Here is a 26,026-nt window from a genome sequence, read left to right on the forward strand (position 1 = left end):
CCAGGCTGTGGAGGTGTCCCGGGATTATCCCGGCTGGGGTTTGGGAATGCTGGCTGGTCTCATCCTGCTGGCCTCTCTCCCGATCGCGGTCCTGTTTCTCCGGGAGCTGCTGCGCGAGAGAGGGGACCCCGAGCAGCCAGCCTCCCTGAGGATCCCGCCCCCCGAACCACACAGCAAGAGCGTCCCGGAGCCCCACGCAGCCCTGCCATTGGAGCAGAGCCGGCCGGGGGGTGGGGCCCGGCACAACGGCTTCCTCTCATTGGAGGAGGAGGAGGAGGAGGAGTACAGGCTCCTCCCACAGGAAGAGGAGGGGCTTGCAGAGTACAGGCTCCTCCCACAGGAAGAGGAGGGGCTTGAGGAGGAAGGGAGCTTCCAGAGGACGGCTACTACAGGATTATAGACACACACAGAGAGGACAAAAAATGGAATTGTGTTTGTTTGCCAGTGATATATATTTATATATATATATATATTTTGTATTTATAAATCTCCTTGACGCTGAAAGAACTACAAACATGGAGCCTGGAGGCTTGGGTTTTCTATCCGTGCCGCCATCTTGATTGTAGTTTTTATTACAGCTGTTGTGTTGGGTTGGGTTCCTAGCCAGCTGGACATTCGAACTGTGAGAACTACAAACATGGTGGTCAAATATTTAAGGGCTTCTGTTAGTGCCGCCATGTTTGTAGTTTCTTGCTGCACTGGACTGTGGTTTAGCTCAACAGGACTACAAACATGGCTTCCATCTGCTGTGCTTTACAACCATCTTGACTGTAGTTTATTATTAGATTACTGAACTCCGCCCTCTAGTGGATTGGAGTTTAAGCCGCTAGTTCAGGTTTATAGAATGCTACTAAAACTCAATACTAACAAAAACTACAGCCAAGATGGCGGCGTACATAGAAGCAGTGGCATTTGTGCGCCATATTTGTAGTTTTTTTATTTTCCCAGCCCAATAAATCAGGCCAGTAAATCTCCTTAATGAATAAAAACTACATTCAAGATGGCAGAGTCCTCAGGGGCCCAGGCAGTTGGATGCCATGTTTGTAGTTCTTTTTTGTACCGCTCCTGAAAAGCAGGTTTGGGACTGGGAGCTGCATCAGTTAAAGGGGATTTGTGTTCTGTCTCTTAAAGGGAAGTATTTGTCAATGTTAAATTGAACCAGTGTAGTGCTTTTTGGTTGGTACATTTTAGCTACTGGTGCCAAAACCCTTGATTTACAATCAATGTTAATCAATGAAATGTGTGTCAGTGGTTTCTGGAAGTGCCTTCGAGTCTATAATGAGTGAAACGTTTTAATGCCTTCGTCATCCAGAACTTCACTGGATCAGAAACTCCAAACCAGAAGAGACTGAGAGAGAAAGTCAAGTTAGCAGAGAAACGTTTTAATGCCTTCATCATCCAGAACTTCACTGGATCAGAAACTCCAAACCAGAAGAGACTGAGAGAGAAAGTCAAGTTAGCAGAGAAACGTTTTAATGCCTTCGTCATCCAGAACTTCACTGGATCAGAACCTCCAAACCAGAAGAGACTGAGAGAGAAAGTCAAGTTAGCAGAGAAACGTTTTAATGCCTTCGTCATCCAGAACTTCACTGGATCAGAAACTCCAAACCAGAAGAGACTGAGAGAGAAAGTCAAGTTAGCAGAGAAACGTTTTAATGCCTTCGTCATCCAGAACTTCACTGGATCAGAACCTCCAAACCAGAAGAGACTGAGAGAGAAAGTCAAGTTAGCAGAGAAACGTTTTAATGCCTTCGTCATCCAGAACTTCACTGGATCAGAAACTCCAAACCAGAAGAGACTGAGAGAGAAAGTCAAGTTAGCAGAGAAACGTTTTAATGCCTTCGTCATCCAGAACTACACTGGATCAGAACCTCCAAACCAGAAGAGACTGAGAGAGAAAGTCAAGTTAGCAGAGAAACGTTTTAATGCCTTCGTCATCCAGAACTTCACTGGATCAGAACCTCCAAACCAGAAGAGACTGAGAGAGAAAGTCAAGTTAGCAGAGAAACGTTTTAATGCCTTCGTCATCCAGAACTTCACTGGATCAGAACCTCCAAACCAGAAGAGACTGAGAGAGAAAGTCAAGTTAGCAGAGAAACGTTTTAATGCCTTCGTCATCCAGAACTTCACTGGATCAGAAACTCCAAACCAGAAGAGACCGAGAGAGAAAGTCAAGTTAGCAGAGAAACGTTTTAATGCCTTCGTCATCCAGAACTTCCCTGGATTATAAATATGAACGATGGATTCTATGATCAATCAATGAAAAGAGTGCTTCTTATTTATAAACCCTTCTTACCATTTTACAGTAATTCTGAGTGCTTAATAATAATAATAATAATATTAATAATAATACTATGAGAACGATTGGAGCTTGCTCCCTGGCTTAAGGGACCCTGGTTTAACTGCCCTGCAGGGTTGCGTGTAATGGCCTTTGAATTAAAATGACATTACAAGACCGCAGCATAAAGAACTACAGCTCCCAGCATGCCTCGCCATGGCCGCGGGTGCAGAGGCATGCTGGGAGCTGTAGTCCTATAGCCAGGGCTGGAGCGATTCACAATACAATAACTACAATAACTGAAGAGCAGCTCCTGAACTCGCAGTCAAAGCAACTCTTTGAGAAGCTGCAGTAAATATAGGAGAGACAACGCCATCTGGTGTCTCTTGAATTAATTGCGGGTGATGTTGAAATTCAGCAGCTGTCCCCGAGCTGAATCTCAGTGTTTGAGTCTGCGTTTCCACATTTTAATAAATAAAGTTTGATTAGGTTTTCCTCGCGATAACGATAGCGACAATTACAATAGTAACGTTGTGTCGATTCAGTGTAGTTTTATTTTTTCAAAGATTTTGTTTTTGTGATTTTTAATAAACTCATTTTTGATTGACTTTAATCGCTGTGTTTTTTTGAGTGTTTTTTTCAGGTTAAAAATTAAAAAGTACAAATTCTACCTACTGCTGTGAGTTTGTGTGTGGTGTATAGGCTTGGTGTGTCTTACAAGAGATCTCTCTCCTCCCTCCCTCTCTCTCCTCTCCTCTCTCCTCTCTTCTCTCTCTTTCTCCTCTCTCCTCTCCCCTCTCTCTCCTCTCCCCTCTCCTCTCGTCTTTCTTTCTCCTCTCTCCTCTCCCCTCTCCTCTCGTCTCTCTTTCTCCTCCTCTCCTCTCTTTTCTTTCCTCTCCCCCTCTCTCCTCTCCTCTTTCCTCTCTACTCTCCTCTCTCTCTCTAGTCCTGGGTACCCTTATAGAAGGTAAAGCATATTAAAAACAGGGCAAACTAACCCTTATAAAAGTCCCACAGTAAAAGCACAGCACAGTGTAATAAAGCATAAAGCATAGGGAAGCATTGTAAAGCACAGAGATGTCTGGTAAAGCATAGGGAAGCATTGTAAAGCACAGAGAGGTGTGGTAAAGCATAGGGAAGCATTGTAAAGCACAGAGAGGTCTGGTAAAGCATAGGGAAGCATTGTAAAGCACAGAGAGGTCTGGTGAAGCATAGGGAAGCATTGTAAAGCACAGAGAGGTCTGGTAAAGCATAGGGAAGCATTGTAAAGCACAGAGAGGTCTGGTAAAGCATAGGGAAGCATTGTAAAGCACAGAGAGGTCTGGTAAAGCATAGGGAAGCATTGTAAAGCACAGAGAGGTCTGGTAAAGCATAGGGAAGCATTGTAAAGCACAGAGAGGTCTGGTAAAGCATAGGGATGCATTGTAAAGCACAGAGAGGTCTGGTAAAGCATAGGGAAGCATTGTAAAGCACAGAGAGGTCTGGTAAAGCATAGAGAAGCATTGTAAAGCACAGAGAGGTCTGGTAAAGCATAGGGAAGCATTGTAAAGCACAGAGAGGTCTGGTAAAGCACATGGAAGCATTGTAAAGCACAGAGAGGTCTGGTAAAGCACAGGGAAGCATTGTAAAGCACAGAGAGGTCTGGTAAAGCATAGGGATGCATTGTAAAGCACAGAGAGGTCTGGTAAAGCATAGGGAAGCATTGTAAAGCACAGAGAGGTCTGGTAAAGCATAGGGAAGCATTGTAAAGCACAGAGAGGTCTGGTAAAGCACATGGAAGCATTGTAAAGCACAGAGAGGTCTGGTAAAGCATAGGGATGCATTGTAAAGCACAGAGAGGTCTGGTAAAGCACATGGAAGCATTGTAAAGCACAGAGAGGTCTGGTAAAGCATAGGGAAGCATTGTAAAGCACAGAGAGGTCTGGTAAAGCATAGGGATGCATTGTAAAGCACAGAGAGGTCTGGTAAAGCATAGGGAAGCATTGTAAAGCACAGAGAGGTCTGGTAAAGCATAGGGAAGCATTGTAAAGCACAGAGAGGTCTGGTAAAGCACAGGGAAGCATTGTAAAGCACAGAGAGGTCTGGTAAAGCATAGGGATGCATTGTAAAGCACAGAGAGGTCTGGTAAAGCATAGGGAAGCATTGTAAAGCACAGAGAGGTCTGGTAAAGCATAGGGAAGCATTGTAAAGCACAGAGAGGTCTGGTAAAGCATAGGGAAGCATTGTAAAGCACAGAGAGGTCTGGTAAAGCATAGGGAAGCATTGTAAAGCACAGAGAGGTCTGGTAAAGCATAGGGAAGCATTGTAAAGCACAGAGAGGTCTGGTAAAGCACAGTGGAAGCATTGTAAAGCACAGAGAGGTCTGGTAAAGCATAGGGAAGCATTGTAAAGCACAGAGAGGTCTGGTAAAGCATAGGGAAGCATTGTAAAGCACAGAGAGGTCTGGTAAAGCATAGGGAAGCATTGTAAAGCACAGAGAGGTCTGGTAAAGCATAGGGAAGCATTGTAAAGCACAGAGAGGTCTGGTAAAGCATAGGGAAGCATTGTAAAGCACAGAGAGGTCTGGTAAAGCATAGGGAAGCATTGTAAAGCACAGAGGGGTCTGGTAAAGCATAGGGAAGCATTGTAAAGCACAGAGAGGTCTGGTAAAGCATAGGGAAGCATTGTAAAGCACAGAGAGGTCTGGTAAAGCATAGGGAAGCATTGTAAAGCACAGAGAGGTCTGGTAAAGCATAGGGAAGCATTGTAAAGCACAGAGAGGTCTGGTAAAGCATAGGGAAGCATTGTAAAGCACAGAGAGGTGTGGTAAAGCATAGGGAAGCATTGTAAAGCACAGAGAGGTCTGGTAAAGCATAGGGAAGCATTGTAAAGCACAGAGAGGTCTGGTAAAGCATAGGGAAGCATTGTAAAGCACAGAGAGGTCTGGTAAAGCATAGGGAAGCATTGTAAAGCACAGAGAGGTCTGGTAAAGCATAGGGAAGCATTGTAAAGCAGAGAGAGGGATATTAAAAACAGGGTAAACTAAGCTCAGCACAGTGTAATAAAGCACACACACACAGACACACACACACACCTAATACAAAATAAAAGGATAAACAATAAAACAACAGGGGGTTTGGTGAGATTTATAATAAATATTTAGAGTGATTTCAGTTGAACAGGTATTGTGAAGAGGCCGTTTTCCTGTTTGAAAGCCATGAATTATTTATTTATTTAGCAGACGCCTTTATCCAAGGCGACTTACAGAGACTAGGGTGTGTGAACTATGCATCAGCTGCAGAGTCACTTACAACTACGTCTCACCCGAAAGACGGAGCACAAGGAGGTGAAGTGACTTGCTCAGGGTCACACAATGAGTCAGTGGCTGAGGTGGGATTTGAACCGGGGACCTCCTGGTTACAAGCCCCTTTTCTTTAACCACTGGACCACACAGCCTCAATTCAGAAGATAAACCAACCGGACAGCGTACAAAGCCCGCGTCCCCCCAAATCAGAGTCCAACTTCAAACAGGACACTCGAACCGTCAACAAACAGAACTTTATTTAAATAACAGAGAGATGACGTTTTCTTTGTTAGGGGATAGGGAGAAGCGAGGGGGGGAGGGGTTTATAAACGTCACAGAGGCGGTGGCAAGGCGGCTCGCTATTGGCTGAAGCGGCGTGGTCTGCGGTTCTGATTGGACGAGCGCGGCGGTAGTCTCTCAACCGGAGGGGGCGGGGCAAAAGCACGGGTCAAATCGGGAAAGTATCCGTTTCCGGGTTGTGTCTCAAGTGTGGTTTGTTTTCATTCTCTAGGAAATCAGATTGATATTAATAATTAATAATTAATAATTAATAGAGATCGATAAATAAGAAACAGAGCGATGGGGAAGCGGTAAGGAAAGCACACGGAGGAAGCCGGTGAGTCAGGGACTCGGGGTTTGTTTTGCGATCCGTTTCAGTCTCTTTCTGGTTTATGAAACGCCGCGATGTCTGAAGGACGGCGCGTCCACATCGTGCGCTTCAACTGAAGTTAGTTTTACCGAATAATCGGGTGGTTTTATTTCGTGTGTGTGTGTATCTGCTTGCTTGCATGTGCGCATGCGTGGCAGGCATCGAAAACGACTCCGAATTCAACTCAAACTCTGTGTGTGTGTGTGTGTGTGTGTGTCTCAGTGTGTGTGTGTCTCAGTGTGTGTGTGTGTCTCAGTGTGTGTGTGTGTCTCAGTGTGTGTGTGTGTGTGTGTGTGTGTGTGTGTGTGTGTGTGTGTCTCAGTGTGTGAGTGTGTGTCTCAGTGTGTGTGTGTGTCTCAGTGTGTGTGTGTGTCTCAGTGTGTGTGTGTGTCTCAGTGTGTGTGTGTGTGTGTGTGTGTGTGTGTCTCAGTGTGTGAGTGTGTGTCTCAGTGTGTGTGTGTGTCTCAGTGTGTGAGTGTGTGTCTCAGTGTGTGTGTGTCTCAGTGTGTGAGTGTGTGTCTCAGTGTGTGTGTGTGTCTCAGTGTGTGTCTCAGTGTGTGTGTCTCAGTGTGTGTGTGTGTCTCAGTGTGTGTGTGTGTCTCAGTGTGTGTGTGTGTGTCTCAGTGTGTGTGTGTGTGTCTCAGTGTGTGTGTGTCTCAGTGTGTGTGTGTGTCTCAGTGTGTGTGTGTGTGTGTCTCAGTGTGTGTGTGTCTCAGTGTGTGTGTGTGTCTCAGTGTGTGTGTGTGTGTCTCAGTGTGTGTGTGTGTGTCTCAGTGTGTGTGTGTGTGTCTCAGTGTGTGTGTGTGTCTCAGTGTGTGTGTGTGTGTGTGTGTGTGTGTGTCTCAGTGTGTGAGTGTGTGTCTCAGTGTGTGTGTGTGTCTCAGTGTGTGAGTGTGTGTCTCAGTGTGTGTGTGTGTCTCAGTGTGTGAGTGTGTGTCTCAGTGTGTGTGTGTGTCTCAGTGTGTGAGTGTGTGTCTCAGTGTGTGTGTCTCAGTGTGTGTGTGTGTCTCAGTGTGTGTGTGTGTCTCAGTGTGTGTGTGTGTGTCTCAGTGTGTGTGTGTGTGTCTCAGTGTGTGTGTGTGTCTCAGTGTGTGAGTGTGTGTCTCAGTGTGTGTGTGTGTCTCAGTGTGTGAGTGTGTGTCTCAGTGTGTGTGTGTGTCTCAGTGTGTGAGTGTGTGTCTCAGTGTGTGTGTGTGTGTCTCAGTGTGTGTGTCTCAGTGTGTGTGTGTGTCTCAGTGTGTGTGTGTGTGTCTCAGTGTGTGTGTCTCAGTGTGTGTGTGTGTCTCAGTGTGTGTGTGTGTGTCTCAGTGTGTGTGTGTGTGTCTCAGTGTGTGTGTGTGTGTCTCAGTGTGTGTGTCTCAGTGTGTGTGTGTGTCTCAGTGTGTGTGTGTGTGTCTCAGTGTGTGTGTCTCAGTGTGTGTGTGTGTGTCTCAGTGTGTGTGTCTCAGTGTGTGTGTGTGTGTCTCAGTGTGTGTGTGTGTGTCTCAGTGTGTGTGTCTCAGTGTGTGTGTGTGTCTCAGTGTGTGTGTGTGTGTCTCAGTGTGTGTGTCTGTCTCAGTGTGTGAGTGTGTGTCTCAGTGTGTGTGTGTCTCAGTGTGTGAGTGTGTGTCTCAGTGTGTGTGTGTCTCAGTGTGTGTGTCTGTCTCAGTGTGTGAGTGTGTGTCTCAGTGTGTGTGTCTGTCTCAGTGTGTGAGTGTGTGTCTCAGTGTGTGTGTGTCTCAGTGTGTGTGTCTGTCTCAGTGTGTGAGTGTGTGTCTCAGTGTGTGAGTGTGTGTCTCAGTGTGTGTGTGTGTCTCAGTGTGTGTGTGTGTGTGTGTGTCTCAGTGTGTGTGTGTGTCTCAGTGTGTGTGTCTGTCTCAGTGTGTGAGTGTGTGTCTCAGTGTGTGTGTGTCTCAGTGTGTGTGTCTGTCTCAGTGTGTGAGTGTGTGTCTCAGTGTGTGTGTCTGTCTCAGTGTGTGAGTGTGTGTCTCAGTGTGTGAGTGTGTGTCTCAGTGTGTGTGTGTCTCAGTGTGTGTGTCTGTCTCAGTGTGTGAGTGTGTGTCTCAGTGTGTGAGTGTGTGTCTCAGTGTGTGTGTGTGTCTCAGTGTGTGTGTGTGTGTGTGTGTGTGTGTGTCTCAGTGTGTGTGTGTGTGTCTCAGTGTGTGTGTCTGTCTCAGTGTGTGAGTGTGTGTCTCAGTGTGTGTGTGTCTCAGTGTGTGTGTCTGTCTCAGTGTGTGAGTGTGTGTCTCAGTGTGTGTGTGTGTCTCAGTGTGTGTGTGTGTGTCTCAGTGTGTGAGTGTGTGTCTCAGTGTGTGTGTGTGTCTCAGTGTGTGAGTGTGTGTCTCAGTGTGTGAGTGTGTGTCTCAGTGTGTGAGTGTGTGTCTCAGTGTGTGTGTGTCTCAGTGTGTGAGTGTGTGTCTCAGTGTGTGTGTGTGTCTCAGTGTGTGTGTGTGTGTGTGTCTCAGTGTGTGTGTGTGTCTCAGTGTGTGAGTGTGTGTCTCAGTGTGTCTGTCTCAGTGTGTGTGTGTGTGTGTGTGTGTGTCTCAGTGTGTGTGTGTGTGTCTCAGTGTGTGAGTGTGTGTCTCAGTGTGTGTGTGTGTCTCAGTGTGTGAGTGTGTGTCTCAGTGTGTGTGTGTGTCTCAGTGTGTGAGTGTGTGTCTCAGTGTGTGTGTGTGTCTCAGTGTGTGAGTGTGTGTCTCAGTGTGTGTGTGTGTCTCAGTGTGTGAGTGTGTGTCTCAGTGTGTGTGTGTGTGTCTCAGTGTGTGTGTGTGTGTGTGTGTCTCAGTGTGTGAGTGTGTGTCTCAGTGTGTCTGTCTCAGTGTGTGTGTGTGTGTGTGTGTGTCTCAGTGTGTGTGTGTGTGTCTCAGTGTGTGAGTGTGTGTCTCAGTGTGTGTGTGTGTCTCAGTGTGTGAGTGTGTGTCTCAGTGTGTGTGTGTGTGTGTGTGTGTCTCAGTGTGTGTGTGTCTCAGTGTGTGAGTGTGTGTCTCAGTGTGTGTGTGTGTGTGTGTGTGTCTCAGTGTGTGTGTGTGTCTCAGTGTGTGAGTGTGTGTCTCAGTGTGTGTGTGTGTGTCTCAGTGTGTGAGTGTGTGTCTCAGTGTGTGTGTGTGTGTGTGTGTGTCTCAGTGTGTGAGTGTGTGTCTCAGTGTGTGTGTGTGTGTCTCAGTGTGTGAGTGTGTGTCTCAGTGTGTGTGTGTGTGTCTCAGTGTGTGAGTGTGTGTCTCAGTGTGTGTGTGTGTCTCAGTGTGTGAGTGTGTGTCTCAGTGTGTGTGTGTGTCTCAGTGTGTGAGTGTGTGTCTCAGTGTGTGTGTGTGTCTCAGTGTGTGTGTGTGTCTCAGTGTGTGTGTGTCTCAGTGTGTGAGTGTGTGTCTCAGTGTGTGAGTGTGTGTCTCAGTGTGTGAGTGTGTGTCTCAGTGTGTGTGTGTGTGTCTCAGTGTGTGAGTGTGTGTCTCAGTGTGTGAGTGAGTCTCAGTGTGTGTGTGTGTGTGCGTGTGTGTGCGTGTGTGTCTCTCAGGGTGTGTGTGTGTGTGTGTGCGCGTGTGTCTCTGTGTGTGTGCGCGTGTGTCTCTGTGTGTGTGTGCGTGTGTCTCAGTGTGTGTGTGTGTGCGTGTGTGTCTCAGAGTCTCGCTGTGTGTGTGTGTGGGGGCGTGTCTCTCTCTCGTGATGTCATGTGTCAGTCATGTTCACTCCTCTATGAAGCTCTCCTCTCCTGTGTTGTGTCTCAGAGTCTCGCTGGCTGTGTGTGTGTGTGGGGGCGTGTCTCTCTCGTGATGTCATGTGTCAGTCATGTTCACTCCTCTATGAAGCTCTCCTCTCCTGTGTTGTGTCTCAGAGTCTCGCTGGCTGTGTGTGTGGGGGCGTGTCTCTCTCGTGATGTCATGTGTCAGTCATGTTCACTCCTCTATGAAGCTCTCCTCTCCTGTGTTGTGTCTCAGAGTCTCGCTGGCTGTGTGTGTGTGGGGGGGCGTGGCTCTCTCTCGTGATGTCATGTGTCAGTCATGTTCACTCCTCTATGAAGCTCTCCTCTCCTGTGTTGTGTCTCAGAGTCTCGCTGGCTGTGTGTGTGGGGGCGTGTCTCTCTCGTGATGTCATGTGTCAGTCATGTTCACTCCTCTATGAAGCTCTCCTCTCCTGTGTTGTGTCTCAGAGTCTCGCTGGCTGTGTGTGTGTGGGGGCGTGTCTCTCTCTCGTGATGTCATGTGTCAGTCATGTTCACTCCTCTATGAAGCTCTCCTCTCCTGTGTTGTGTCTCAGAGTCTCGCTGGCTGTGTGTGTGTGGGGGCGTGTCTCTCTCGTGATGTCATGTGTCAGTCATGTTCACTCCTCTATGAAGCTCTCCTCTCCTGTGTTGTGTCTCAGAGTCTCGCTGGCTGTGTGTGTGTGGGGGCGTGTCTCTCTCTCGTGATGTCATGTGTCAGTCATGTTCACTCCTCTATGAAGCTCTCCTCTCCTGTGTTGTGTCTCAGAGTCTCGCTGGCTGTGTGTGTGGGGGGCGTGTCTCTCTCGTGATGTCATGTGTCAGTCATGTTCACTCCTCTATGAAGCTCTCCTCTCCTGTGTTGTGTCTCAGAGTCTCGCTGGCTGTGTGTGTGTGTGGGGGCGTGTCTCTCTCGTGATGTCATGTGTCAGTCATGTTCACTCCTCTATGAAGCTCTCCTCTCCTGTGTTGTGTCTCAGAGTCTCGCTGGCTGTGTGTGTGGGGGGGGCGTGTCTCTCTCTCGTGATGTCATGTGTCAGTCATGTTCACTCCTCTATGAAGCTCTCCTCTCCTGTGTTGTGTCTCAGAGTCTCGCTGGCTGTGTGTGTGGGGGGCGTGTCTCTCTCGTGATGTCATGTGTCAGTCATGTTCACTCCTCTATGAAGCTCTCCTCTCCTGTGTTGTGTCTCAGAGTCTCGCTGGCTGTGTGTGTGTGTGTGGGGGCGTGTCTCTCTCGTGATGTCATGTGTCAGTCATGTTCACTCCTCTATGAAGCTCTCCTCTCCTGTGTTGTGTCTCAGAGTCTCGCTGGCTGTGTGTGTTTGGGGGCGTGTCTCTCTCTCGTGATGTCATGTGTCAGTCATGTTCACTCCTCTATGAAGCTCTCCTCTCCTGTGTTGTGTCTCAGAGTCTCGCTGGCTGTGTGTGTTTGGGGGCGTGTCTCTCTCTCGTGATGTCATGTGTCAGTCATGTTCACTCCTCTATGAAGCTCTCCTCTCCTGTGTTGTGTCTCAGAGTCTCGCTGGCTGTGTGTGTTTGGGGGCGTGTCTCTCTCGTGATGTCATGTGTCAGTCATGTTCACTCCTCTATGAAGCTCTCCTCTCCTGTGTTGTGTCTCAGAGTCTCGCTGGCTGTGTGTGTGTGGGGGGGCGTGTCTCTCTCGTGATGTCATGTGTCAGTCATGTTCACTCCTCTATGAAGCTCTCCTCTCCTGTGTTGTGTCTCAGAGTCTCGCTGGCTGTGTGTGTGTGGGGGCGTGTCTCTCTCGTGATGTCATGTGTCAGTCATGTTCACTCCTCTATGAAGCTCTCCTCTCCTGTGTTGTGTCTCAGAGTCTCGCTGGCTGTGTGTGTGTGGGGGGCGTGGCTCTCTCTCGTGATGTCGTGCCTCGCGGGGAACAAGGGTTCAAAACGTCGCTCGGTGACTCGATGGGTCGTCAGTGAGGACGGATCGGAGATCATGAAGAAACGGGACGAGGAAGAGGAGGAGGAGGAGGAGGAAGAGGAGAGGAGACGGATGCAGTGCGGTAAGAACCAGACCAGCCTTACCAATTCAACACAGCAAACCCCAATCATATTAAACAGAACAGAGACCTCAGCAGAGGCTTACCACACCTCTCTGTGCTTTTCAATGCTTCCCTGTGCTTTACCAGACCTCTCTGTGCTTTACAATGCTTCCCTGTGCTTTACCAGACCTCTCTGTGCTTTACAATGCTTCCCTATGCTTTACCAGACTTCTCTGTGCTTTACAATGCTTCCCTATGCTTTACCAGACCTCTCTGTGCTTTACAATGCTCCCCTATGCTTTACCAGACCTCACTGTGCTTTACAATGCTTCCCTATGCTTTACCAGACCTCTCTGTGCTTTACAATGCTTCCCTATGCTTTACCAGACCTCTCTGTGCTTTACAATGCTTCCCTGTGCTTTACCAGACCTCTCTGTGCTTTACAATGCTTCCCTATGCTTTACCAGACCTCTCTGTGCTTTACAATGCTTCCCTGTGCTTTACCAGACCTCTCTGTGCTTTACAATGCTTCCCTGTGCTTTACCAGACCTCTCTGTGCTTTACAATGCTTCCCTGTGCTTTACCAGACCTCTCTGTGCTTTACAATGCTTCCCTGTGCTTTACCAGACCTCTCTGTGCTTTACAATGCTTCCCTATGCTTTACCAGACCTCTCTGTGCTTTACAATGCTTCCCTATGCTTTACCAGACCTCTCTGTGCTTTACAATGCTTCCCTGTGCTTTACCAGACCTCTCTGTGATTTACAATGCTTCCCTATGCTTTACCAGACCTCTCTGTGCTTTACAATGCTTCCCTATGCTTTACCAGACCTCTCTGTGCTTTACAATGCTTCCCTATGCTTTATGCTTTATTATTATTATTATTATTATTATTATTATTATTATTATTTATTCTGTGCTTGTTGTGTAGAAGCTGAGAAGGAGGAGGAGGATCTGACCATCACCACTGAGACCCTGAATCAGGATCTCCATGACGACAGAGATGTGAGACAGGGGGGCGGGGCCAGTCTGAAGCCCGCCCCCTCTGGCACGAGCAGTAAGTGAAGCACGTGTGTGTGTCTCTGTGTGTGTGTGTGTGTGTGTGTCTTATTTTAGATTTATCTAGAGAAACATCCGATTGTGATGAAACTCGCTCAGGACCTTCTTTCATTTGTCTCTGAATGGTTTATATTAATTAATCTCTCCTCTCCTCTCCTCTCTCCTCTCTCTCTCCCCTCTCCCCTCTCTCTCTTCTCTCTCTCAGTTCTCTCGTACCCGTGTCTTCACTGTGATATTTGCTTCACTGCTCATCACTATCTGGAGAAGCACATCAAGCGCTCTCACAGGAAGCAGTACCTGGAGACCCTGCGCAGCAGAGCTGTCAATCTCAAGATGCCCTGCTTCAAGCCCCGCCCTCTGCCGGTCGGCCCCGCCCCCTCCTCTCGCGCCCGCCCCGCCCCCTCCGGGGTCCGCGCTCACACGGGTAAGGAAACTCACTTGCTGTCTGTCGGTGAAGTGGCTGTGCCAGGGAGAGAGCTCTGGTTTACTGGTCGCAGTTTTGATTGGCTGTGCATTAGGACACGCCCCTCCCCTCGTTGTTTCTGTGGTTTTGATTGGCTGTGCAGATCAAATCAAACCGCGTCGCTCGTCCGATTTGGGATGAAACTTTCTCAGGACCTTGTTTCCTTGTCCCGCAGGTCACCCCTTCCGAAAGGAATCGTCCTCCATAACCCAGCCCCCCCTGGAGGAGCGGGCCCCCCCCCTCGCCGCTCCCCCTCCCCCTCCCCCTCCCCCCCGCACCCCTGCCCTCACTGTGACCTCAGCTTCCAGCACGCAGATGAACTGGAGTCCCACCAGGAGCACCACAACCTGGCCCAGACCCTGTACCTGTGCAGCGAGTGCGGGCGGAGCTTCAGGGACTACCTCTCCCTGGAGGAGCACCTGAGGGGGCACAGCCCCGCCCCCGAGCCTGGTAGCCCCGCCCCCTGTGATGAGGAGGAGGAGGAGCCTGGCTGCCCAGCTCCCTGTAAAGAGAAGGGGGAGGAGTCTGGCAGCATCCCCTGTAAGGATGAGGGGGAGGAGTCTGGCAGTCCCGCCCCCTGTAAGGATGAGGGGGAGGAGTCTGGGAATGTGCATCGCTGCTCTGACTGTGGAGAGAGCTTCACAAGGCTGGAGTTACTGGTGAGGCACCGTCAGCGATCGCACTCCCAGTCCCCCTCCCAGTCCTCCCAGTTTCCCTGCCTCCGGTGCAGCAAGGTGTTCCGGACGGCCCGCTACCTGAAAACCCATCAGAACATCCACTCGGGCCAGGCTCCCTACCAGTGCTCCCAGTGCCAGAAACCATTCGCCCAACTGGGAGACCTGAAGACTCACGAGAGGGTCCACACCGGGGAGAGACCGTACAGGTGAGAGGAGAGGGGGACAGATAGAGGGGTGCAGAGAGATGAGAACAGAGAGATAGAGAGGAGGACAGAGATAGAGAGGGGTACAGAGAGATGGAGAGGGGTACAGAGAGATGGAGAGGGGTACAGAGATAGAGAGGAGAACAGAGAGATAGAGAGGGGTACAGAGAGATAGAGAGAGGGGGTCAGAGAGATGGAGAGGGGTACAGAGAGATAGAGAGGGGTACAGAGAGATAGAGAGAGGGGTACAGAGAGATGGAGAGGGGTACAGAGAGATAGAGAGGGGTACAGAGAGATAGAGAGGGGTACAGAGAGATAGAGAGGGGTACAGAGAGATAGAGAGGGGTACAGAGAGATAGAGAGGGGTACAGAGAGATAGAGAGGGGTACAGAGAGATAGAGAGAGGGGTACAGAGAGATAGAGGGGTACAGAGAGATAGAGAGGAGTACAGAGAGATAGAGAGGGGTACAGAGAGATGGAGAGAGGGGTGTTTGCAGTGTGTAAGAGTTTTGCTAATCCTCTATATTAATGCCTCCCTGTGTGTCTCTGTCTCTGTCTCTCAGGTGTTTGGAGTGTGGGAAGACATTTGGACGCTCCGGCACTCTGAAGAAACACTGGCGCACTCACACGGGAGAGACACCCTACAGCTGCGGGGTGTGCGCTAAGAGCTTCAACCAGAGGGGGGCGCTCAAAACACACCAGAGAATCCACACGGGAGAGACACCCTACCACTGCACACACTGTGACCGGCATTTTACATACTCTTACCAGTACAGGAGCCACGCCTGCACCAGAGACTAGAGAGAGAGAGAGGAGAGGGGGGAGAGAGGGAGGGGAGAGGAGAGAGAGGGGAGAGAGAGGGGGAGGAGGGAGGAGGAGGGAGGAGAGAGAGGGGGGAGAGAGGGGGAGGAGGGAGGAGAGAGAGGGAGGAGAGAGAGGGAGGAGAGGAGAGGGGGAGAGAGAGAGAGGAGAGAGAGAGGAGAGGAGGGGAGGAGAGGGGAGAGAGAGGAGAGAGAGAGGAGAGGGGGGAGAGAGGAGAGGAGGGGAGAGAGGAGAGGAGGGGAGAAGGGAGAGGAGGGGGGGAGCTCGATTTCAAGCGTTTAAAATCTCTGAAGGAGCTGAAAGATACACAGAAAGCAGGAGCAGAGACACACAGTGTGGAGACCGAGGGAAGAGACACGTCTTCACACACAGAGACAGGCAGTGTGGAGACCGAGGGGAAGAGACACGTCTTCGGACACAGAGACGCACAGTGTGGAGACCGAGAGGAGAGACACGTCTTCACACAGAGAGACAGACAGTGTGGAGGTGAAGTATGGAGATCAAGGGGAGAGACACGTCTTCACACAGAGAGACAGACAGTGTGGAGGTGAAGCGAGGAGACCGAGGGGAGAGACACGTCTTCACACAGAGACACACAGTGTGGAGGTGAAGTGAGGAGACCGAGGGGAGAGACACGTCTTCACACAGAGACACACAGTGTGGAGGTGAAGTGAGGAGACCGAGGGGAGAGACACGTCTTCACACAGAGACACAGACAGTGTGGAGGTGAAGTGTGGAGACCGAGGGGAGAGACACGTCTTCACACAGAGAGACAGACAGTGTGGAGACTGAGGGGAGAGACACGTCTTCACACACAGAGACGGGAGGGGCTGGGATGGGCTCCCTAGCCACGTTACTGACGCTGCCCCTCAGAGATAACAAGGGCTCCCTGGCTCAGACACTAGAGGGCGCTGCTCTTCTGTAAAGACGCTGGCAATGTGTGTTTTTAAACGTCTGTGTGTGTGTGCGTGCGTGTGCGTGTGCGTGCGTGCGTGCGTGCGTGTAAAGGTGTGGGGGAAACGATGTCTTTAATGTGAAACGTCCATGCAGGATCCTTCTAGAAAGACCCTTCTAGTGGCTCTGATATAGAAAGGTGCATGGTGGGGTCCTGCCTGAGCCTCCAGCAGGGTGGCACTCAAATCCTCCCGTCTTCTGTACCTGTGCAGTTACATTTCCAATAGAAAACATGAGAACTAATCAGACCTGTGTGTGAGTAATCACCTGACTTCTTTAGGAAGTTAGGGGGAGATATATATATATGTGAAATGGACCATTTAAAATAGAGACTGAACAATTATTACTGGATCAAAATCAGGGTTTCTCAATCGTGATAGTTTTTCTGACGGGGATAAATGTATTTTAGGACGTTCTCTGAAAGAACCGGATCCAAAGCGACCCTGATAAAAGGAATCTCGATCTCAAAACAGAGGATTACAAAATCCCCATCGCTGCGCTCCAGATTACAAGTTTGGAAAAACCTGCCCCAGGAGGTTCCAGGTTCAAATCTCCCGGCTCAGCCACTGACTCACTGTGTGTGTGTGTGTGAGAGTGACACAGGTGAGAGGAGTGTGTGCGTGTGTGAGTGACACAGGTGAGAGGAGTGTGTGTGTGTGAGTGACACAGGTGAGAGGAGTGTGTGTGTGTGAGAGAGAGAGCGACACAGGAGAGAGGAGTGTGTGTGTGTGAGTGAGCGACACAGGTGAGAGAGGAGTGTGTGTGTGTGAGAGAGAGAAAGATGATGATGATGATGCAGGGGTCACCTCCTAGTCTCTGGAAATCGTTTTGGATAAAAGCGTCTTCTGAATGACTAATTAATAATAATTAATTAGCAGTGACTGAAGGGGATCTCCAGAACACAGCGTTGTTTGTTCAGACCGTTCTGTAAATAATCACACAGTCAATGCAAAGTGAACGAGGCTTTTTAATGTAAAAATAATAATAACAATAAAGACTGGCTAATTAATAATAATAATGATAATAATGATAATAATGATGGTCCCGTGTCTGCATTTCTTCATCTGTTAAATAAACCAGCCTGTCAGTGAAACCCATCCCCCATCGCCACGGCTGAGGATGAAGAAGAAGAATCTGCCTGTCAGTGACTCGCCCCATCTCCGTTTCAGTTGTCTGTATAAAGAACTACAGCTCCCATCATCCCTCCCTGTTTCTGTCAGTGCAGAGGCATGCTGGGAGCTGTAGTTTCCATTCTGGTGCTTATAGTCCTGATCATTTCATTAGCAGCACGTATTCAGTTGCCTGGATATGAAGAACTACAGTTTTCTTATACTATAGACAGACAGACAGACAAACAGACAGGCAAAGAGACACACAGGCAGGCAGAGAGACACAGAAAGAGAGACACACAGACAGGCAGAGAGACAAACAGACAAGCAGAAAGACACAGACAGGCACAGAGACACACAGAAACACTCTACAATATAATCCCTTTTTCTTGGTGTCTGTGTTAGTTTGCTACATTCTTCCAGAGTTTAGAATACAATAAAGCCAGTAATTTAAGCAATGTTCTGCCTGCCTGGAACTAGAATGGGGAATGTAAACTAACTGGAAAGTCATCTGTCTAGTTTCTGATGAACTAGTTCTGCACAGAAAGCTGAACTCTGGTAGAATGTAGCAAACATTCACTCAGGAATAATATTGTAGTTTCTGTAGAAGCTCTTATCCAATTGTAGATTCAGTGGTTTCGCACGATTGATTAGACTGAAGCAAAAATACTGTTAAACTGAAGTCTAGTGGAACAATGTATTAAACACGCACCCATGCAATCGTATTGACTGTGAAACTGCACACAGATCTGTTACTCCGGCGCTGTGTCGTTTTCCTGCAGCCAGTACTTGTGTGGAGGCCTGGCGCCATCTACTGGGAGACGTGAGAATAGCAGGGAGAGGTTTGTCATTCATTTCAATGGGAGAGAGATGATTCAGTCTCTGGTATCTGGAAAGGTAATACTCCAGTTTAAATGTGTCTGTATTATACAAGACAGTGATACACATACATAAGGTATTATTAGCCATTTGTAGCGTTATAAATTAATCGGCTATGAACCAACAATAACTTCTCAATTTTTAACTGACAGATCAGCTGCCAACCTTCGTTAATGTTTTATATAATTAATACAACTATAATCTGTGTGCTTGTTTTAAATAAATAAAATAATCTCATGTTTTCATGCATCACCACCGATATTATTATTATTATTATTATTATTATTATTATTATTATTATTATTATTATTATTATTATTATTATTATTATTATTATACACTGAAAGGTACACGAGTATATAAATGCGCCTGTCTTCTTGATTATACGGTAAACTGCCACAGAGCTGATCCCCTATTGGTTAGGAGAGCCCCAGCGCGTCCAATCACCGGAGGACTCCTCGGTTCGGAATGACTCCGCAGCCAATGGCAGGCGAGAGAGGGGGCGGGTTTGTTTTCGCTTCGGTTCCTCACAATATTCTTCCCTGAAGGAGAGAGAGGAGGCCGGAGAGGCTGAATTAACGAGTAAGATTTTAAATATAAATTCATTTTATTACATTTGTTAACCGGTACAGACTCTTACATTTGATCAGTTCTACTGAACACAGTTTGTTTCGTGTAATAATATTTTCAGAAAGCGGGTCGTTTTGTTCCCGTGGATGATGATAATAATTGTATCTCACACACACGCAGGCCCACCGAGAGGGCAGCCGCTGGAAAAACTAAAAAAAACTAAAAAAACAAAACTTAAAAAATCAATTCCGGTCAATTAATATCAAACATTTAAACATTTTTAAAAACGCGTAACCGCTCGAGCCCTCCGCGCTGCGCGGGAGCGTTTGCGTTCGCGCGCGCCGCCGCCACGTAAACAAACAAGCCGTCCTTGTTGTTTCCGGTGTGAGGCTGCGCTCCGCTCCGCTGCAGACTCGACAGTCCTGAACACTGAACCGATGCGCTTCTGTGCGAGGCTAATGTACGCGCTGTGCAAATACCAGCCATGCATTAGAAACATACAGAGAGAAACGCTGCCTGTGTGTTTATGACTCGCACTGCCAGTGCACGCCTCAGTCCTGCTCTAGGAAAGCATTTCCCACTAGTTTTTATTTGGAAGTGTGGATTTGTTGAATAAGTTGCTCTGTCAGTTTTCATGTTTGAATATTTATCTGTTTAGAACTGTCTTTGTTTCTGTGATTTTGGTCTGTCTCTCCTTCCTCCTTGTTATAGAAAATCACCTTCATCTCACTCAGTGCAGCACATTTATTTATTTAGCAGACGCCTTTATCCAAGGCGATTTACAGAGACTAGGGTGTGTGAACTATGCATCAGCTGCAGAGTCACTTACAACTACGTCTCACCCGAAAGACAGAGCACAAGGAGGTTAAGTGACTTGCTCAGGGTCACACAATGAGTCAGTGGCTGAGGTGGGATTTGAACCGGGGACCTCCTAGTTACAAGCCCTTTTCTTTAACCACTGGACCACACAGCCTCCTTTGTGAGCATGGTAATGAATGGAGTCTGAAGTTGGTAAGGCAAGTTCATAGAATTTAAGAAATTGATTGTAACAGATTGTATTTTTTTTCAGAAAACAAAACTGGATTATCCTTGTGAAAGAGAAGATTCAACGATGGAGCCTGTCCATATTAAAGAGGAGAGTCCTGTACTAGAATCAGTCCATATTAAACAGGAGAGTCCTGTACTAGAATCAGTCCATATTAAACAGGAGAGTCCTGTACTAGAATCAGTCCATATTAAACAGGAGAGTCCTGTACTAGAATCAGTCCATATTAAACAGGAGAGTCCTGTACTAGAATCAGTCCATATTAAAGAGGAGAGTCCTGTACTGGAATCAGTCCATATTAAACAGGAGAGTCCTGTACTAGAATCAGTCCATATTAAAGAGGAGAGTCCTGTACTGGAATCAGTCCATATTAAAGAGGAGAGTCCTGAACTAGACCCTGTCCATGTTGAAGAGGAGGGTAACCATTTTAAAACAAGCAGCTTGCAGGGCTCTCTGTCCTGTACAGAATGTGGAAAGAGTTTCAGACAGTCACAAAACCTGAAACTTCACCTGCTAATCCACACTGGAGAGAAACCACATGTTTGTGCTGACTGTGGGAAGAGTTTCATACGTTTACAACATCTGAAACTTCACCAGCTAATCCACACTGGAGAGAAACCGCATGTCTGTGCTGACTGTGGGAAGAGTTTCAGATGTTCACAAAGCCTAAAACTTCACCAGCGAATCCACACAGGAGAGAAACCGTATTTCTGTGCTGACTGTGGGAAGAATTTCAGACATTTACAAAACCTGAAACTTCACCAGCGAATCCACACTGGAGAGAAACCGTATGTCTGTGCTGACTGTGGCAAGAGTTTCAGAGATTTACAAGGTCTGAAACTTCACCAGCGAATCCACACTGGAGAGAAACCGCATGTCTGTACTGACTGTGGGAAGAGATTCAGTAAGTCAAGCTATGTGAAGAGACACCAGCGGATTCACACAGGAGATAAACCGTATCTGTGTAGTAAATGTGGGAAGAGTTTCAATCAGTTAGCTAACCTTAAAACCCACCAGTTAATTCACACAGGAGAGAAGCCACATCGCTGTCATGACTGTGGGAAGAGTTTCAGACAGTCAGGTGACTTGAAAATACACCAGCGAATCCACAGTGGAGACGAACCACATGTCTGTCGCAGGAGAGAACCCACAATTCCACATCACTGTGAAATGTCTCTGCTGACTGTGGTAAGTGTTTCAGATGGATATACAGCTTGAGAGCAGGGGTTTCGCTGTCGCTCGTCACTCTCGTAATTTGCGAATGTTTTTTGAAAGTGACGACAAAAAAAAAAAGTGGAATCGTCACTAGTGACGATCGTTTCTGTTTGTACTATAAAAAACCCTTTTGTTAAAGTCACACACAACGTCTCTTTCTTCAAAAGAAGGGATCGCTAAACCATAGAGTCACTGCTTCAGATCAGATCAGCGCCTCGGCCTCATCGATTCATTGACTCTGCAACGTTCTCATCCCGTGGTAGGCGACGTAAATGCAGTCAGCCAATCAGCGCCTCAGTTTCATGTTGCGCAAATATAACCTCGTATCCCTGTTACACCCGACCTTTACTTCTGGAAGAATAAGTAATCAGCTTCGGCAGTGACTGTTGAAATGTAGGTTATTATAGTTGTGCTTGAAAATACTGTGTGCAGAAGATTTGTGAAACGAAAACCGCATCGACTAAAAAAACAAAAAAAGCCTACAGTAACGTTATAGAATATGTGAAATGTGTCTTTTCTATGACCAAAAATGCTAAAATTCAGGGCCAAAATTATTCCATATGTGTTAAGCACCAACTGTCTTTTGACCATTTCGCCAGTAGGCCTATCGAGCATGATAAAATGATATATATACAGTGTATGTGGTTTTATACGGCACTATATATATGCCTACAATACATCTTGCATTGAGAAAACACCACTGGAATCGGAATAAATTATTCTGTAATACAGTTCACGTGCAGCATGGTTTTGGTAAGTAGCATTTTCAAAACCATATCATTATGTGCAGTATTAGAATAAGTTAAAAACATAGCAAATCCACAAAACCAACGAAATACATCGTGTATATTTGACATTTTATTTGTAGTGTTCTGTGTAACACGGGCCATCATTTAACCTGAAGCAGATATACGCGTTTATCGTATTATCAACAACACCAACGTGTAAAAATAAAGCAACAATTGTTTTGAAAACTGTCCAAAATATTTACTTGGTGGCTAAGAATGAAAATGTCAAGATAAAAATGTCATTTTTTATTTAGCAGACGCCCTTATCCAGGGCGACTTACAATTGTTACAAGATATCACATTATTTTTACCTTCAATTACCCATTTATACAGTTGGGTTTTTACTGGAGCAATCTAGGTAAAGTACCTTGCTCAAGGCTACAGCAGCAGTGTCCCCCACCGGGGATTGAACCCATAATTCTCTGGTCAAGAGTCCCGAGCCCTAACCACTACTCCACACTGCTGCCCTATATGGAAATTGTCAAAATAAAAGGGGAAGCTGGAAGAATTTACCAGTCAGGACAACGGCATTTAAATACTACTACTATTAAACTGTATCTGTTGGTAATGTGGTTTCTTCTAGCAGTTTTCAAACTGGGGTACTCGAGAAAAAATCTGAAATGGCAGACAACGCATTTTATTCAGTACCGCTTGCCAATCTATTGCAAACTTTTGTCACGTAATCAGCGTTTAATCGCTAACACCAGACTGACGAGCTGTGACAGAGCGTTCAGCGCACACACGACTAATTTACATATTAAATATGTACATTTTAAATAAGCCCTGTTGTTTAAATGTAATATAAACAGTTGGGCGGTTACTGCAGTCTGTCTGGGATACAAAAAAGACATTTTAAAAACTAAACGCCTAGTCTTTAACTTATTTTATTTCCTGTGTGCGTTCATGCCTGCAAGTCGATATTTATTTGTTTCAATGACAAACAGAACAACCAGAACAACACGTTGTAGAAAATGAAGACTTGGATTCGGAACACCAGAAAAAAAAGAACAAACTAAGCTCACAAGCGTCAGATAACAGAAAAAGAAAACAAGCAGCAAAGTTTCAGCCTGATTGCAAAACTCTGTTTCCATGGGTTGTATATAATATTCTAACACTGTTTTTTTCTTCTTTTTATTGTAAAAAGACATACATGGTATAAGTAATTCATAATGCATTCTGTGTCTGTATGTAGCTTTTCAGGGCAAATAAATCTGGTTCTTGAGTTTTAATGTTCTAAAACTTTACAGCTGTAAATTACCAATTTATTTAAACTGTAGAGCATTATTAAAATGGTTTAATTAAATAATTGTTTTGGTCAATACAGTGATTTAAGGTATAAAATAAAAACAGGACTCATAACACCTTTGAAGACGTGAGCTGTGCGCCAGTAGTGACTCCTGAATATCTGGAGTGACTAATGTTTTTAGAAAGGATTAGTCACTAGTGACTACAAAAATCTAGAACCCAGGGGAAACCCTGCTTGAGGCACCAGCGATTCCACACAGCAGAGATGGTTCACTCACTGTAAGTTTTTCTGTTAACAGAGGCTGTGTGGTCCAGTGGTTAAAGAAAAGGGTTTGTAACCAGGAGGTCCCCGGTTCAAATCCCACCTCAGCCACTGACTCACTGTGTGACCCTGAGCAAGTCACTTATTATTATTATTATTTATTTCTTAGCAGACGCCCTTATCCAGGGCGACTTACAATCGTAAGCAAATACATTTCAAGTGTTACAATACAAGTAATACAATAAGAGCAAGATAAATACAATGACTTTTGTTCAAACAGAGTACAAGTGTGACAAAATACAATTCAATAATACAGCAGATAACAGTGATAGTTACATCAGGATATGATTAAATACAAAATACTACAGATTAAACACTTGGCAGATTACAGTACTCTGAAGTACAGGATTAAATGCAGTAAAATAGGGGGCAAGTAAAGCACATTTAAGGAAGGGTGATAGTGTCCCAGGATAAAGACAGAGTTCTACAGGTGCTGTCTGATGAGGTGAGTCTTAAGGAGGCGCCGGAATGTGGTCAGGGACTGACACTTAACCTCCTTGTGCTCCGTCTTTCGGGTGAGATGTAGTTGTAAGTGACTCTGCAGCTGATGCATAGTTCACACACCCGAGTCTCTGTAAGTCGCCTTGGATAAAGGCGTCTGCTAAATAAACTAATAATAATAATAATAATAATAATAATAATAATAATAATAATAATAATAATAATAATAATAATAACAGAACCCTGTTTGAATGTGTGAAATCACACTCGCATGCAAAACTGGATCTTTTGATTTGTATAATGCATGTTACGTAAACACAAGTGGTTGTATTAAAATCCACGACCAAAGCGTTCTACGTATCAACTCTGCATGGCACCACTGCTGTGTATGGAACAGGGTACAGCACCCAAAGCACTGGGGGCTCCCTGTAGCGCTCATAATGCCTCAGTGAAATATGTACTGAATACCCCGTGGACAAGACAGCGCGAGAGAAGTGCTGCGGTAGAATATGTTTGAAACACACAGAATACACGCCAACGCTAATAATTTGAATTTCGAAAACGGTTAGGGCTCTGGACTCTTGACGGGAGGGTTGTGGGTTCAATCCCAGGTGGGGGACACTGCTGCTGTACCCTTGAGCAAGGTACTTTACCTAGATTGCTCCAGTAAAAAACCCAACTGTATAAATGGGTAATTGTATGTAAAAATAATGTGGTATCTTGTAACAATTGTAAGTCGCCCTGGATAAGGGTGTCTGCTAAGAAAGAAAGAAATAATAATAATAATAATAATAATAATAATAATAATAATAATAATAATAATAATAATAATAATAATAATAATAAACGTGGCACTTTCTGTTTGAATTTAAATGATAAAAACACGCTTGCTGTTCTGTGTAACGTCTGGAATGTTTTATTCTGTTTATAGGTGGGTTACCTGTAGGATTCTCAGTCGGATCTAATCAAGTCGCTATGGTGACGTCACCACTAAGGAGTACCATGGCAACGTGTTCCGAACCTTCCAAGGTCCAAACGGACCCTTCCTGGCAGCCCTGCAACTTCATACTAAATGCAATTGACGCTGCTTCCCAACTGAACATGCTGAAACAAAAATGGCGTCTTCATTCGAACCCACACAACAGACGCTGCTTCACTCCGTCACTGTGTGTAATGTGCGTGAATCCTGCGTGTGCGTGTACGGAAACACACTGAAGACAGCGTGCTCATGAAAATATGTGTTTCAGTGTTTGATTCCTGCTATACTTATAATTCTGATACCTTGATTTCTAACTTCTGTATTCTTATTAGTTTTGTGAGTCTTAATAAATGTAATCATTTTCATGTGTTGAGTTTCTTTTTGCCTGTTATGAGTACTTCTTCTGGGTGTCTGTGTTAGTTTACTACATTCTGAAAAGAGTTTAGAATACAATAAAGCCAGTAATTTAAGCAATGTTCTGCCTGCCTGGAACTAGAATGGGGAATGTAAACTAACTGGAAAGTCATCAATCTAGTTTCTGATGAACTAGTTCTGCACAGAAAGCTGAACTCTGGTAGAATGTAGCAAACATTCACTCAGGAATAATATTGTAGTTTTTGTAGAAGCTCTTATCCAATTGTAGATTCAGTGGTTTCCCACGATTGATTAGACTGAAGCAAAAACACTGTTAACCTGAAGTCTAGTGGAACAATGTATTAAACATGCACCCATGCAATCGTATTGACTGTGAAACTGCACGCAGATTTGTTACACCGGCGCTGTGTCGTTTTCCTGCAGCCAGTACTTGCGTGGAGGCCTGGCGCCATCTACTGGGAGACGTGAGAATAGCAGGGAGAGGTTTGTCATTCATTTCAATGGGAGAGAGATTATTCAGTCTGGTATCTGGAAAGTTAATAATCATTTAAATGAGTGTATTAGCTCATGTGTTTGTATTATGCATGACAGTGATACAAGGTATTATTAGCCGTTTGTCACTTTATAAATGAACCGGCTATTCTATAAATTAACCAACATTTCCTTGTCATTTTATTAACTGGCTGATCAGCTGGTAACTTGTGTACGGAAACACACGGAAGACCGCGTGCTCGTGAAAATGTTTTATTCCTGCTCTACTTAATAAACGTAATCATTTTTATGTGTTGAGTTTATTTATTGCCTGTTCTGAGTACTAAAGAAAGCATTTATGATTGAGGTCCTCAAATAGCTAGCTAGATAGATATGAGGGATGAGGACAGGACAAGCTCCACGAGGGGTCTGCATGTGACCGTCCCATCACAACACTGAAGGAAACCTGCGCCATGTATAGAAAACTGCATGCTCAACAAGTGTTATTCAATCTGTAGTGTTT

The 26,026-nt window shown here is 46.1% G+C and overlaps 3 protein-coding genes across 3 annotated transcripts in view; all 3 read left to right on the plus strand.

Moving 5' to 3' along the window:
* Nucleotides 1-1,017, plus strand: part of LOC131724962 (sodium-dependent neutral amino acid transporter SLC6A17-like) — a 3,470-nt gene extending 2,453 nt beyond the window's left edge. The window contains exon 4 of the mRNA XM_059018140.1: nt 5-1,017. Coding sequence (XP_058874123.1) covers nt 5-400 — 396 coding nt within the window. The 3' untranslated portion in view covers nt 401-1,017. The remainder of the gene's footprint in view (nt 1-4) is intronic.
* A 10,744-nt stretch (nt 1,018-11,761) lies between these two features.
* LOC117407767 (zinc finger protein 501-like) lies at nt 11,762-15,089 on the plus strand. Its single transcript, XM_059017907.1, has 5 exons — nt 11,762-11,909; nt 12,818-12,943; nt 13,151-13,369; nt 13,601-14,291; nt 14,852-15,089. Exons 1-5 carry the CDS (start codon nt 11,762-11,764, stop codon nt 15,087-15,089), a joined length of 1,422 nt encoding a protein of 473 aa, XP_058873890.1.
* A 3,455-nt stretch (nt 15,090-18,544) lies between these two features.
* Nucleotides 18,545-25,022, plus strand: LOC117967298 (zinc finger protein 239-like). Its single transcript, XM_059018102.1, has 3 exons — nt 18,545-18,634; nt 19,692-20,855; nt 24,610-25,022. Exons 2-3 carry the CDS (start codon nt 19,734-19,736, stop codon nt 24,622-24,624), a joined length of 1,137 nt encoding a protein of 378 aa, XP_058874085.1. The 5' UTR covers nt 18,545-18,634; nt 19,692-19,733; the 3' UTR covers nt 24,625-25,022.
* The last annotated feature ends 1,004 nt before the right edge of the window (nt 25,023-26,026 follow it).

The sequence above is a fragment of the Acipenser ruthenus genome, chromosome 58 (assembly GCF_902713425.1).
Source record: "Acipenser ruthenus chromosome 58, fAciRut3.2 maternal haplotype, whole genome shotgun sequence".
Taxonomy (NCBI): domain Eukaryota; kingdom Metazoa; phylum Chordata; class Actinopteri; order Acipenseriformes; family Acipenseridae; genus Acipenser; species Acipenser ruthenus.

What these genes read in the sequence shown, in the direction of transcription:
- LOC117407767 (XM_059017907.1), top strand. Translation starts at nt 11,762, where the DNA reads ATGTCGTGCCTCGCGGGGAACAAGGGTTCAAAACGTCGCTCGGTGACT. An exon ending in GAGGAGACGGATGCAGTGCG is followed by an intron (nt 11,910 to 12,817) that starts GTAAGAACCAGA and finishes CTTGTTGTGTAG; the next exon opens with AAGCTGAGAAGGAGGAGGAG. An exon ending in ACCGGGGAGAGACCGTACAG is followed by an intron (nt 14,292 to 14,851) that starts GTGAGAGGAGAG and finishes TCTGTCTCTCAG; the next exon opens with GTGTTTGGAGTGTGGGAAGA.
- LOC117967298 (XM_059018102.1), top strand. Translation starts at nt 19,734, where the DNA reads ATGGAGCCTGTCCATATTAAAGAGGAGAGTCCTGTACTAGAATCAGTC.